The 14,733-nt window shown below is 39.2% G+C and overlaps 1 protein-coding gene across 1 annotated transcript; it reads right to left on the minus strand.

Moving 5' to 3' along the window:
* Window positions 1-298: 298 nt before the first annotated feature.
* Window positions 299-3,787, minus strand: NRIP1 (nuclear receptor interacting protein 1). The gene has a single exon (XM_010287449.1). It carries the CDS (start codon window positions 3,785-3,787, stop codon window positions 299-301), a length of 3,489 nt encoding a protein of 1,162 aa, XP_010285751.1.
* Window positions 3,788-14,733: the final 10,946 nt, after the last annotated feature.

Raw genomic sequence — 14,733 nt, forward strand, 5'->3', positions numbered from 1 at the left:
ACTCATAACTTAATCTGATGCATACAGAAATGTCTTGTACAAATTACAACCTTTCTAGTTTCCTTGTGACAATCTATTGTAAAGCAAATTTTATCTACATGTATCTTAAATAACATCACCAGAAAAATAAAAAGTTTATCAAATGAAAACATGTTTCAATTAGACCATGCTTTTCTAAAATCATGCTCAATTTATACAGTAGTCAAGTTCATACTCATTTTTATTTTTTCTTTTCTTTTTTTTTTTTTAAACAAAGATTCAAAACCACTGATTGTAAACTCATTGAGGAGGCTGTAGTTTATTCTGGCTCTTTTTTGATTGATAGCACTTTTTCCAGAAGTCCATGCACTTCTCCATTCACACCATGTTGATGAGAGGTCTTACTCCCCATATGGCTGTTGTAAGGGCTTCTTAAGTTACTGAAAGGATTTTTAAGCTCTGCATCAGATGTCAACTCCTCTTTGATTGTAACATGAGTTGAACTATCAGTAAATGAAGGTTCATTCCACATTTCTTTGTCATGTGCTTCCTGGCTACTAACGGAGTTGCCACCTTTCTGTAACATATAGTACAATATTGGATTGGTTTTGGTCAGTCTTGGAGAGTCTTTTTCATAATCATTCTTGTCCACACCTGTGATCACCCATCTGATGGGCCCTTTTTCACTGGGCATGGGACACACGCTAAACTGGTCAGACTCAAGCCTAGATACTGTACTCCCCAAATGTTCAGGGAAGGGGGAACTGGCAGGACTTTTTACTGCTACAGGATACTGAAATGTTCTATGATCTACACAATTGTTCTGTTGCACAGGGCTTCCCATTAATGCGTTCACTGAAGAAGAAATGCTGAATTCAGGTTTATTCATTGTTGCACTGGTTTTGTTTCCTTTTTTCTTGCCCTCCATTAGTATGTTATTCCTATGTTGTGACAGATCTCTCTCACAGTTTTCTGAGAGCAGCAGTTGTTTCAACACATTAAAGCCTTTACTATCTCTAGACCAACTCCTATTTTCACTTTCATTATTTGAACCATGACTTACAGCATATTTAAATTCAGCATCACTTCTGCTGAACTTCAGTTCTTGCTGGTTAAGCAAAGGCCCATACAGTGCCTCGGCAGGAGAAGAGTGATTGTTTGCAGCATCAGACACATTACTTTTCATCTTTTTTAATGGACTTTCCAAAGGCTCAGCGTGAAGCTTCCTCTTCTTCGGTACTGTGCAAAGACTCTTTGATTCAAGGTGCGTCAGCTCATTGTTTCGGTGACTTCTGTCCAGCTCATCTGCAGTGTAACTGTCTTGATTCTGTCTCAGCAACCTACTTAGCAAGCCGTTTTTGGAAAAAGAGAAATCTTGAGGTGAAAGAGGCTCAGATTTCAACTCCTCGGATGCTGGAGAAGAAGCTGTGTTTCTCTGCAATGAGTGAACAAATCCTTGAAATTTGTTACCCTTGCACTCTCTTACTTGTGCATTTGAATTATAAGGAACATTCGATTCTTCAGATGGTTCAGTTTTTATTTTCACGGTCAATATTTGCTCATTCAAAGCCTTATCTGTCTGTTCTTGAGAACTTTCATCTCTTAAAAGCATCCTCTCTTTCTTTTCACTTTTACCTTTATTAGGAGTTCCCAGAAGCAGCTGAAGGACAGTGCGCCTTTCAAGGAGATTTTCTATTTCCGAACCTGGAAGTCCTTGTTCAGCGGGTGCAGGCTGACAACCAAATATTTTGTTATTTTCTTCATGCATACTCAATTTATTCGTAAGCAGAGGGCTGTTCAATCTATCAATCAGGCCAACGGGTTTATCTGTGTTCCCTGCCAGCAGCTGTTTGCTAGCTCTTTGTTCTTCACTTGACATGGAAGTCTGCATGCCACACTGAGCGAGGTTCTGCAACAGCTTGCTGGCACTGAAAACTGAAGAGTTCTGGGGACTATCGTTCCTGCTCAGCTTGGCTCCTTGAATTTCTTTGCTTTTAGAAAGGTCTATCAAATGTTTAGATGCAGGATTCACCAGCCTGTCCGGCTGGATGCTGCAGGCATATGGTGGTGAGGTACGCTTGATGGCTAACGGTTGGTGTGAGAGATTTATAGGAGAGTCTGCTTTTGCAGAAGCCAGCAAAGGTGGAGTGCTTAATGGAGTCATCCGACTTGCACCAGGACTGTCAGTAACAGGAGTCCTTTTACCAGTCTGTACAGTGAATTTTGCCACATCAGCTGCACTATGTGGTCCCTGAGGGTCATTGCTCTTGTCTACCTTTTCTTCACTCTTATGCCCAAGTAACAGCTGAAGTAGTGTCACCTTCTGGTGGGGATTCAGCTTAGAAGCTTTCGGAGTGTCTTTGTCTTCCTTGTTCTCTGGACAGGAAACTTTTGGATCCCAGTTATGAAGCAAGGACTGAGTCAGGTTATCTAGCGATGCAGGCGGACCTGCATCTGGTTTATCTGTCCTCTGTTTAAAGGATAGGTCTATAGGAAGACAGTTAGAATGGGAGCTGTCATCATCACTGCTGTCATCTTCTGTAAAACTAGGATTGTTGTCTGAATACTCATCAATAGTTGTTGGTGTGCTGCTGTCTTCAAAAATGCTGGCTCTCTCACTGTGTTCATGCCCTTTTACATGTTTGGTGGTATTCTGGCTTTTCAGTAGATGCAAGAGCAAACTGTTGCTGGGAGAGGTTTTCAGGTTACTCCTTTCCAAAGTATTTTTGTATCCCACATTTTTGGGGGGTGAATGCATGACTCCCACTGAACTCTGAAATGGTGCCATGTTGCTTTTGCTAGATGCTGTTTTGGTTGATGATCCTGTTTGACCATTGAGATGGCTTGTCATTCCTTTTGACAAATTGAATTGGCCAACATCATTCTGAGCGCTTTCTTGTAATCTGGCCATAGCTGCAAGTCTCTCACTTGCTATTTGATTTGCATTTTGTGCTTTTAAAGCATGTTCCCTGGAGTACTGCTGCAAGTGTGCTTCACTTGAAAGGAGTAAAGCTAGCTGGCTGCATGCTACGCTGGGCTTCGGTGAAGCAGCAGGACTAGATCGTTTCTCTACTATGCTTGCAACAGCTTGTAATCTTGCAGCACATGACAGTGGCTCATTTATCACTTTAGGTCCGCTCTGCACTGCATGAGGAGATTCTATAAACCTCTCTTTGGGCAGGTTCTTTGTTATATCAGGCAGGCTGTTGTCCACCTTCTGATCTTTTGCTTTGCTCTTCTTCAGTAGAGTCTTCAGGTGACTGGATGCAACACCATAGCATCTTAAATCTTTCTCCACTTGTAAAGAATCATGGCTAAGGGAATACCCTTGCTCCTTAAGGCTCTGCCTAATCTGCTGCGACAGAGCAACACTCTGCAGCCTAGAGCTGAATGACTGAAGCAAAGAGGCAAGTAATGTGCTATCCTGTTTGCCTTTAGGCACATTTTCAACCATGCCAGCTAACAAGGCTTCCTTTTTTCCATCTAAATCCACAATGGAATCAGACAACCGCCTTCTCTTTGCTGCATTCCAGTCTTCAGAAGACTGCAACAGTCTTGCTTTTTTGAGATGCAGCATGCCAGATCCCTGATACGTATTTGTGTTAAGAGCTGGACCATTACTTTGACAGCTAGGAAATATATTTCCAGAAATATTGAAGTTTTGATCCTCTCCACTATGGTCAGTAGACTTTTTGTCAACTGCAGTACCTGAGCCTCCTGCTGCTTGATGCATTAGTAATCCCTCTAGGTAAGTTAGAACAACAGAATCCTGGTGCATCTCAGAGCCAAGCTCTTCTCCATGAGTCATGTTCAATAAAAGTTTCCAAAAGAGCTCTGGTTCTATTCACTTCAAAAACTAGTTTTGCTGCTGCTGAATTGAGATGCAGAGTTAAGAAATAATAGGTAGATGTCTATGGTGTTTGCTCACAGACTTTCAGAAACAATAAAAAATTTCATATTCCAAGCAGGCTTCTTCCAGTGTATACTGTTCGATGAGCCAGGTTTCCAATCATATTAATCTGACGATATCTAGAATATTTATGTCTAGGAGGAGCACTCAAAACATGGTTCCACAGTAAAAAAGTTCCATTAAGTATTTGCCGCCTTCTTTCTCCAGGAAGCCAACTTGTTTTTCATCTTTTTCCATCTCCACCAAGCACATAAAATTCCTAAGTGAAAAAAACAAAACAAAACAAAAAAAAAAACAAAACAAAAAAGACAAGTGGTCAAGAAAGAAAAGATTTAGGATAAGAGCTAACTGCATAAAATTTTTTTTTTAAACACATTGTCTTAGACAGATATTCAGGATATATAAGTAATAACCACATTCCAGAAGAAATTAAAAGTCAAGTAACGGACAAAGTACATGGTAACTAATTTAAAGAACTTTGTGAAAACAACTCTGAGACAACAAATGTTATAAAAAAATTAAGCTTAACTATCATAAGCATAGCTACTACATGTTCATTGAACTTCTCTATCCTAAGCTCAAAATAAGGACTAGCAAACATGAAAGGAAAGTCATAAAGCACTCTAAATATAGTTTTAAAAAACTATATTACATTTGTTTTTACTTCACAGTTGCATCAACCTTTCTTCTTAGGTAAATACACAGGATATGCAGGTTATCACTCTAAAAGAGAAGTAAAAGGCATGCCTAAAATAAATATTTAGGTTCATGTTGAACGTGTTTTCAAATAACAGAATAAGTAGCATCATATGCAAGTTTGGCAGGTAGATGACATCGCTAAAAGTAGAAAGCAAGTTGCCACTGCTGCCCAAGACTATCTAGTAATGCAAAATCTAGTATGATAGCACAACAGGAAATCTGTTGTTCTTACAACTCCCAACTACCACGAGTCATTTGCGATAGGAGTGATGAAAAGGATGCTTATGTTCGTAGTATAATATAAATCCTGATATAAAAATCCTCCCTCCCTTGCCTGGAGGATTTTTACCTTTACATTCTTTCCATGTACTAAACCTATAATGGTAAAAAACTCCCTAGGTCTTCTTTGAAGTCTTACTGTTTTCAAAGAGTGTAGACCATCTTTACTCAATACTTCATTGGATGAGGCAGTATGCTATAAGAAGCTGTTTTAAAAAGCACAACAATGGCGCTTATACTAGATGCATCTCTTCAAGTTTTAGCTATATGTCAATGAAGCATGAATAGTTCAGACAGTCACCACAGATCAATATTGAGATCATTACACCATACATACCTACTCCTTCACTCACTCAGTTCTAAATGGGCATAAATATTCAACATGAGTAAAGCTAAGTGTCTTTCCACACACCCAACTCTGCAATTCGCTTTCACAGACTAAAAGCCCATTGAAAACTTGTGTTTACAAGCTTAAAAAGGATGTACACAGATGAAATCCTTGCCTCCTTAAAGTGAATGAATATTTTATGATTGATTTTCCAAAGGCTATTTTTCAAAAGCTACAGGCAGCTACATGTCAGGAAGGTATCAGATCTGAAAAAAAGTAAAGACTAAGAACAACAACTAAATAGCTGTAATATTAACAGTCCATATATTCCCCTGTACAAATACTTCCTTACTAGATTTTAAATCATTTAGAGAAACTTTAAAAACTGATCTATCTCAAAAACCAAATTAACATAGCAGCAATACACTGCAGTCTAAATGTGTATACCCATGTATCTAAATATAGAATGAAAAGTTGGTAGTTATTGCGGGGGTCTCAATACTTCTCTCAGAAACACCTGTCTATATTAACCAGCACTTACATAATTACCTGTGGAAAACACAGTGTTCGTTCAAATATATAAATACAACATAAATGTGGATTCATCTAATTAAAAATTACTAATCGCTCTATTGTTCCTTTAAAAACCCGTGCACCTCTCTGTGGGCTTTTGCAGTTTCAATCCAAAATAGCTTAAAATCAGAAACAACAAATCCTTGAAAAAAATCAAAGTTTCCAATGAATACATCAAGTATCCAGCAACTGCAACATCAATACAGCTAGACTTATTTCCTCAAGTATTTGGGAACACATTTTATCTGGAAAACACAGTTTTCCCACTTCCAAAAAAAAACCTGTTTACCTGCAGCCATATTTTCATATTTCAAAAGGGAATTAAGCTGATAGCATGCTGTTCTTGAAAAGAATTGAGTAGCACTTCATACCCTGTATTTTGTATGTAAAAGAATAAAATTGAAAGTTTTTCAACGTTTCTTACTATCTTGATAAAGTCATCTTTAAGATAAAAGTCCCAAACAAATGCACCATTAAGCCAATATTCAGTAAAAGTTTACTCATTATAGCTCCGGGTAATTAAAAAAAAAGGACAAAGCATTTATGCAAATCCCAAAGGTACTCAAAAAGCCTGTTGCAGGAGATGATACTTGTAGCCAGTACAGTTTACATGCAATAACTACTCTAAGAAGTGTTTTGCCACCTTCTCTTTTTCTTTTTTTTTTTTTTTTTAAATTACTCAGTGCTAAGGAAATATCGATAATTTTACAGAAATTGGGTTGATGCAAAGGAGCCTTCATTAAAGACAATGAAATCTGAAAAGCACTTAATACATAAGGAATGGGACACCAGTGATTCTTCTAAAAAACCTGTTCTGATCTAGTGCTGCAACAGGTACTACAGTGTTATAAAACTTCACACAACCTAATGTTCAATACACAAATGTGATGAAGTCAACTGTCAAGAACTTAAATTACATTTTTTTTTTTTAAAGTTTCTAAATCTACACTTTATTTATGATGGAAAGCCTGGCAGTAAATTTCAGGGTTTGAAGGCAATCTCATAACTAAGCATTTCCATCAAGTTTTGAACCGAGTATGCTTTTCTTCCACTATCTGAAGTGTGGTCATGTGGAAACCAAACCGACTTTGGAAATTAATGTTTAGCTGGACACTAAGGTAACTATAACCAACCTTTTAAAAACATACAGACCATATGAGAATTTCCCTGGACCCACTGAAATGTTAATAATTTTTTTCGCTATTAAATATTATTCCAGAAATTACCGGAAGTGAAGAAAGAAAAAAAGAACATAAAGAAGTAAGGTAGAGGGAAGAGAAAGGAGAAGCCCTACAGCAATACATCTCATAGTTCCCTGTAAGGGCTGAAGTAACCTTATTGCAATGAGCCTCTAACATTAACCCGTAATATCTATGAATCTCTAGATTTAAAAATTGTATTTTAACTACTGTAACAAAATTAATTCATAAAGTTGACATGCTTTCTTGACTACTATATATGCACTGGTTTTGGTTGTTGCAGCTATCTTCTCCCAGACCTCTGTATCCTAACAAATAAATAACACACTTGTTTTGCAGAGACCATTTTCAGAGCCTCGGTGAACACGCACCCATCACAGCTCACTAAGCCATGTTTACCTAGACAGATCCAAAGAAGCAACAGGATTTGCAGCACGAGTGCTGTAACGTGGGGAGACGCTCCCCAAGCGGAGCACACCATGGGAAATCGGTCCTACACCCTTTCAAAACCTGCCTAGGGAAAAATCTGTGGGCGGAACAGGGAAGACAAGAGACTATTAAATTGTACACTGAACTATAGAAACTGTGTGTGTCCAGAATATTAATTCTACTTTTGCAGTTGTTGGAGGGTGGGGGTTTTTTGCAAACTACCGATGCACTTAGCCATCACAAAGATTTTAAAAGAATGATAACAATAAACTTTACGGTCCTTTGCTTACCATAAAGCATTACTGCTGCAAAAGATAATGAAATTTTAGGACACATCTCCTAATAGATTAAACTACAACATCTGAGCCAATGGCTTTTCACTCCTGAATATTTATTTGCTTATTTTTCAAGAATTTTTTGAATTAACAAATGCCTCAACTGCAAAACCTAATCGGATACTCTAAACAAACAGCAGCCCCCTAGTTAACCCAATAGATATTCAGCTGCTGCCATTTAAGAAATTAAGAACAGTTCACAATTTTAACTAGCAAAATGACATCCATAAGAAATTTTTCCAACATCCCAGACAAGTATTTCTAGCTAAATCCCTTTGCTAAATGGAACAGAGACCCACAGGAAATTAACAACACTAGGCTAGTATTATTTGAGTAAGAAGGCTACACAATGTAATGGAGACAACTCATAAAACTTGGCATTATCAAGGTGTCATCTTCTGTAGTCTTGAATTAAAGATCTTATGAAAAAAGTCTTACAGAAACTATTAAGGTATTCATTTAGGAAATTGGCAATGGCTAGCAGATAGCCAACAATGAAGAGTTATTACAGATACATTAGCCAAACTCACAGACATTGTTAGAATGATTAATAGAGGTTTGGGGGCGGGGGATGTGTGTGTACGTACACACACACAGTTAAAACATTTTTATTAACTGCATTTCAGAGTTCTTTAATGACTATTAAATTCCTGTAGTAATTTTATGTTCCATTTTTAAGTTGAGATGAGTCAAAACATAAATTTGTAGAGGTGAAATAAAACTGGTCTGTGAAATTAAAATCTTTAGTTATTTAATAAATTCAGTGTCTTAACAGTTAGAAACTGCTGGAAGAGCCAGAAAAAGTCTCTCACTAGCTCACTGCCTTCCCGTTCTCATATTCCCAAATGTAAAGGCTACAGCCCACCACATCAACCAATGGCTCAGTCAGTCATTTTAATTATTACAGATTTGAGGAATGCGGTGCAGTGATTACAGCGGCAGCTTGGGATCCAGGGGTCCAATTACGCGCTGTGCTGCAGACAGGCTGTCTGACTTCTGGTTTTACTTTTCTGTACCCTGTTTTCCCAGATGAAGTAATAACAGATGCAAGCTTCAGAAAAATAATTGAGGATAAATATATTAAAAGCTGTGTTTCGCTCAACAGCTCCAGAATAGCACTGAGGAAGTATGTAAAACACAGAATTTTAAATGATTCCCCATCCTTACAGCTCCCTGCAGAGAAATCTTGCAAAGCACAACGAAATTAAGGTCTCCAGAAAAATTCCTAGATGCACTGGAAATTGCAGCAGAATCTTGCAGTGAACTGAAGATGGATGTGGAAAATGAGACTAGCTGTCCCCGAATTATTGTTACTGAGCTCAATTTGTACTTCTCGGAGTTTAGCAGGCGTGAAGGATGTATTCAGAGCGGTGGTATAAGCACTTCAGTTGACTCTTTTTGCTGAGGTTACAAGCAGTGCAACAGGCCTGATTCAACAACCCACACAGTACCAAATCCAGAGAGGTGCACAAGTATGCAGGTACTTCAACAGCACTTAAGCACGTGCTTTAAGAGAACCAAATATTTATGTGCTTTGCTAAATCCCTGCTTTATGTCAGAGATCTACTGAGATGAAAGGAGCAGCTGAGACCTCTTCACAGTTTTGATTCAGGCTGTCAAGACATTTTGAAGGTTCTCTTTTGCAAATGTAATTTAGAAGACGCACGAAAAAAAAACAAAAGATATCAGATGGTGGAGCAAAATTCAGCAAGAAACAGGTGAACAAGAGGGCATGTGGGGAATCGTGCTGCAGCAGCAGGGCCAAGATTTTTGGAGGGGTTCCCGAGGACCCCCTGACCTAGCAACAGAGCCAGCGTCCCCCATCCTGGGCAGGGGTGCTCCATCCAGGCTGGCGCGGTCCGGCTGCCCCTCCCGCAGCACAGGGCAGCATCGCGTGCCCTCTGAAACACCCCCTTCGATAGCAGCAGGGCTAGCGACGGCCGCGGCTTCATGGCCACATGCCACGCGAGCGTACGAAATGGGAAAGCCTTCTCCCTTCTCCCCATTGTTCTGTTAAGCTGCGTACTGCCAAACGCAGTCCTGACCTTACTTTTGCGAGGAGAGGAGTTTTAGGCAACAGGAAGAGTTTGGGTTTTTCCGGGGGCGGGGGGAAGGGAGGCAAGTGGAAGGGAACATACCTAAACCAGCGCAACCAAAACCTTCTGACAGTTTTAGCAGCTTAAACAGTAGGATTTTGAAAAATACTGCAGAAGACCGATTCCGCAACAGTTGACGCAATAGCTCAAAGAGATGCAGAGCCTACCATTTTATGAAAGAACGTAAGCCCCGAGTGACTGAGAAGTCCTAAGTCGCACAAAATTGAGGCGAACGCCGAACCAACACGCAGCAGACACGAGAGATGGTTCTTCCTACGAGAGTAAGATTTGAGGGACCACTGGACTGAAATGTTAGTGAACCAACAAGGCGGGGGCGGGGGGGAAGGTTGGAGAAAAAAACAACTGTTCTGGCTATGGGGACTATATAGATTTACTTGGGCTTTTAAGAGACTGCTAAAATGTAAATGCTAATTACTGTCACTGTTAATTGTGGCCCCAGAGGCACATAAGGAAAGGGAGGCTGTTCCTATGTATTCCCTCCAGAGGGTGGAAGGGGGGATTCAGGCACCTCACTTCGGCCTCCCTCTGCTCCTCAGGTTTCACATGGGATTCTCCACAGTCCAGGAATCCACAACAAACAAAATCCACAACCCAAACAACAAAAAAAATCCCTCACCCAAACAACACCCCAAAAATCAAGCAAACCCCCAAAACAGCTGAAGTGTGTATTTGGGGATGGGGAAATAGGGGAAGGACAGAAGTGCCACAAAAGCTGAGTTTGTGAAAGCCTTAGCAGCAGCTCTCAAGGTTTACAAGTACACTCAAGCACCGTACACAGCTCAATCCAAATCTGGCCTGCACGTCGAAACCTCCTGCTACGAATTGCTGCTAAGTTAAGAGACAAATCACACATGTGGCCATTTTTCATGCTTTTGGCACTATTCAAACAATAGCTGATGTCAGCCTACGTTAAATTAGTATTTCTTATTCTAATAGGTGAAAGAATTGAGCATCCCAGGAATAATCACTCTTAGATGTGGAAAAACCCACCCTGTTCACATAACTCCATATTTACCCCTGTAACTGAGTGGTTCGCAGAAATTCCAGTCAGTTCCTTAGCATATATATTTGTTCTCACAAATACTAACGGAGAAACATTTCTATTTTGTTGTGTAACAGTACTGTAAAGGGCATCTTTGAGTTCATTTCTTGATCAGGATCTGCTAATGCTCAGACATGAACTCAGAAACACACTCTCTGCCAACTCTTTGCTAGTTGTAGTATGAAGAGGAATAGACATTCAACCTACAAATGCCACCTGTGAAGGAATCGATTATTTAACATCCAAAACTGCCCCATGAGTCAAAGCTCTATGATCTTCTGCTACTGCACACAAAAAGGGAAGAACCTAAATGATACGGCAGAAAAGTCACACCCCACCCCATGCCCAATAAGGACAGGAATCCAGAAGTGGCACATATCACTGAACCTCAACTAACTTGGGTAGTGTGTTGATCAAAGCTCAGAAGTACAGTGAGCAGAAAGGCTTTTGGTTAATTGAGTCCTCTTATTCAAGAGACCAAGAGCAAGCAGGCACAAAAATGTATACCAAGACCTGTTTTCAGGATAGAGGGATGGATAATATACTGGTAGGCACCCCAGAATGGACAGAGGATGCGTCTTGCTCATCTTTGTAAACCACTTGCCTATAAATAAGCAATGAAAAGGACACTAACAACCAGATCTCCATTCCCTCCAACACCTACAAAACCACATCACTGATTATGCATTTAACTCTGCATCAACCCCCCAAGAATGAAACTTGATTAATATACAGTGAAGAAATCAATGTCCTCTTCTGGACAATCATGCTTTTGAGTGACGATCAATACATGCAGATAATGCATTTGTACACATCTCTGACCTTCTGCTTGTTGGAGGGATCTAAAGATACAGGCATTTATCGACAGCCCTATAATAAATTGTGTATTTCCTTGGATTTGTTGGAGTAACTGTACACGTTAGGTAATGTGTCATACACTAAGTCACTTTATTTTAACCAAGAATTGTTTTTACTGAGGCCAAATTGCAACAAAGCACTGAAAAGTATTGCACAGCTTTTATTGACAGTAGTAGTTGTGTTCCACTTGGGACCAAGCATCTCATGGTTAGTTACAAGTAAGAGCCACTTTCTAGACTTTTCAACAGCATAGGTTTCAGATAACCAAACACAAAGTAATTCCATAGCAAGGTGAAGTATAGGGTCACAGTCGCATAGTATCCAATTATATGTAAAAACCCATAAACCCATGTTAAAAATCCAGATGATTTGGTTGTTGGGTTTTGGTGGTGGTTTTTTGTTTGGTTTTTGTTTGTTTGTTTTTTTAAAGTGAGTGGAAGGACACTATCGTTTCTGCTGTAATAGGAGATTTCAGCTTATTGTACATGATGTTTCTAAAGGCCACAGACACAGAAAAGGCTCATATAATTTCAATTAAGTGGGAAAGGAAAAATCTGCATTATCAAGAAGGTCTCAACTAGTTAATTACAATAAAAAATTGACTTTTTTTTCTCTCCAAAGCAGCAATAAAACCAAGCAGAATTAAAGATACAACATAAGAACCAACTTCAGCAAAACCTGGGGAGAAGAGGCAAACACCACTCTGTAAGGAATGCCACAGTAAATCCTCATCTTACCACTACACCAAAGTTAATCTGAAAAAAGTCATAACATAAATCCCTAAGTAAAATACTAAAAGCCTTTTAGGTCACATAGGTGTATACAGAGATGATCAGTTAGTTAATAATAATATCCTCAAACGTTAGGCATTGGGCTGCAACTCAGCTTTAGCTACAAGTCAAATCAGAACAATTAAAACACCGACTTAGCTCAAAACCGATGAAAACTGTAGTCACTGCCACAAAGCCATGGTAGGAACAGCAGACAGCTGGCAAGGGCAGGTTGTTTAACCACCCCTCAATATAAGGGCTTACTTTGAAGTAATTTCTCAGATTTTATGTTGATAAAAACGACAAGCATTTTAAGAAGAAAGACAGTATGCCGTCACAAAGTTGTGGAAAAGAGCTTTTACTAATACGTTTTATATCCGTATTTCATGAGTGCTGCATGAAGGAAATAATTGAAAAATAGCAAGAAGACTGTTTGTTGTTATTGCTTAGTTCATTAATGTCAAGAAAGTTGAAACATTTAAAAACTGTATAAAATGAAACAACTCAGATGTGTGACTGATTTCTGTAGAAAGTGTGCGATTTTCTACATATAACAACATTACCCCCAAAATAAAAGACCTATTAAAAATAAATCTATTACTCCACACTTGCACATAAGTATTGGCTAATTTGGGACCATCCTTCATAGCGCCTGTCAAACCAACGACCTCACTAAGCCTTTAGAAACCCATATGCCCAAAGTGTCAGTTACACCGGCCAACTTCACTGCCATGTTAGCATGTGTCTAAAATTAAGCCTGTGCTCAAAACTCCGGCTGAATGCAAGCGGCACCAGCGCATCGGAGCCCGACTTGCTGCCTGGGAGCTCGAGCTCTAGAAGAGAGGCTATCTCAGTTGCCGTGAAGAGCAACGCTAGTAATAAGTAAAACAAGATAGTTCAGAAGCTGCATATTGAAATGTATACAAAAACATGGTTCCAGAAAAATGTCTGCCTGATGTAAGTGTGAAGCTGCTGCCAAAATCTGTAGCCTTGTCCTGGTCTATGGATCTGCACCCGCTTGTGCCTGCCACCTTCTCAGCATGGACACAAGCATTCCTATGGAAAGCTCCTACAAGGCAAGTCAGACTAAGGACCTTGTTGCTGTCAAAAGAAACCCTGAAGATACTGCCAAGTGGCTGCTTCACAGTTCTCCAACTACTTTCAGTGCTGAAACGCATTTACACCAAATGAAACCATTGCCACCAGTGAGATTCTCCAAGAGTAAACCCCACCTCCAGGCAGAATGTCTGTACTGAATTTAGAAGAGTTCATTGCTGAGATAGAGATGCCTTTTTAAGAAGCATCTCCTAAACATAATTAAAAAAAAAAAAACAAAAACCAAACTGTCAATGTATTCAAGCCCTCTGAAATGTGAAAAGATGACTGGAAATAGAATAATTGATTCAAATATTTTAATTTTTGTATTTTACTGAGGCATCCTGTGAAGCTGGAGTATAAATCCTATTAAACTGAACTTAGTTTGTCCACCCCTAAAATAGATTTGACATACAAACACAAACACAAGGTCAAGGTCACAGATCAGCAAGAAAGATTACAAAGAGGACTGATGTAAGAGCTGGCATTTGATCAAAGCTCCTGGATATATTTTTTTTTTTAGTAGACTTACCAGAAATACCACTACATTTTCTTCACATTGGTACACTACATGTTTTAAGTATTCCCTACCTTTAAGAGCAGCTGCCCTGAGCTTATTTATTTTGACATGAGACATTAGGCAGCGTATCAAGTAAACTAAGAAAGAACTCCTACTTTAAATGAAGAGGAAGCGGAAGGTGCTTTTTGCCATCCCTTTCGCTCTATTCAGCTATGTGCTGATGCATATTAAATCACAAATGCAAAAGGAGAACTCACTTACAAATATAGGACATGACAGTGAGACCGCTGATAGAGAATCAGAACCTCAGTTTATAACTTCATGCAGTCTGAGCTATTTATCTTAATATAGCAATTGTATATTTGGATGTGCACTTCCAAACGTAACACTTGCTTATCTACCTTAATTGTCTGTGTGCACAGCATGTATTTATCAATTAAAAAAAAACCCCACAACTCTTAACACAATGCCGGTGCAGAACACAATCAAACTAACCTCTTCTGTAATCAGGACAACATTTACCTCCTAGAAAGCTTCTTTAATGCTGAACACTGAGTAAATGAGCAGATTAAACACAGGAGCAACAGTTGAAAGACTCAT

Source organism: Phaethon lepturus, unplaced genomic scaffold, assembly GCF_000687285.1.
Source record: "Phaethon lepturus isolate BGI_N335 unplaced genomic scaffold, ASM68728v1 scaffold33765, whole genome shotgun sequence".
NCBI lineage: Eukaryota > Metazoa > Chordata > Aves > Phaethontiformes > Phaethontidae > Phaethon > Phaethon lepturus.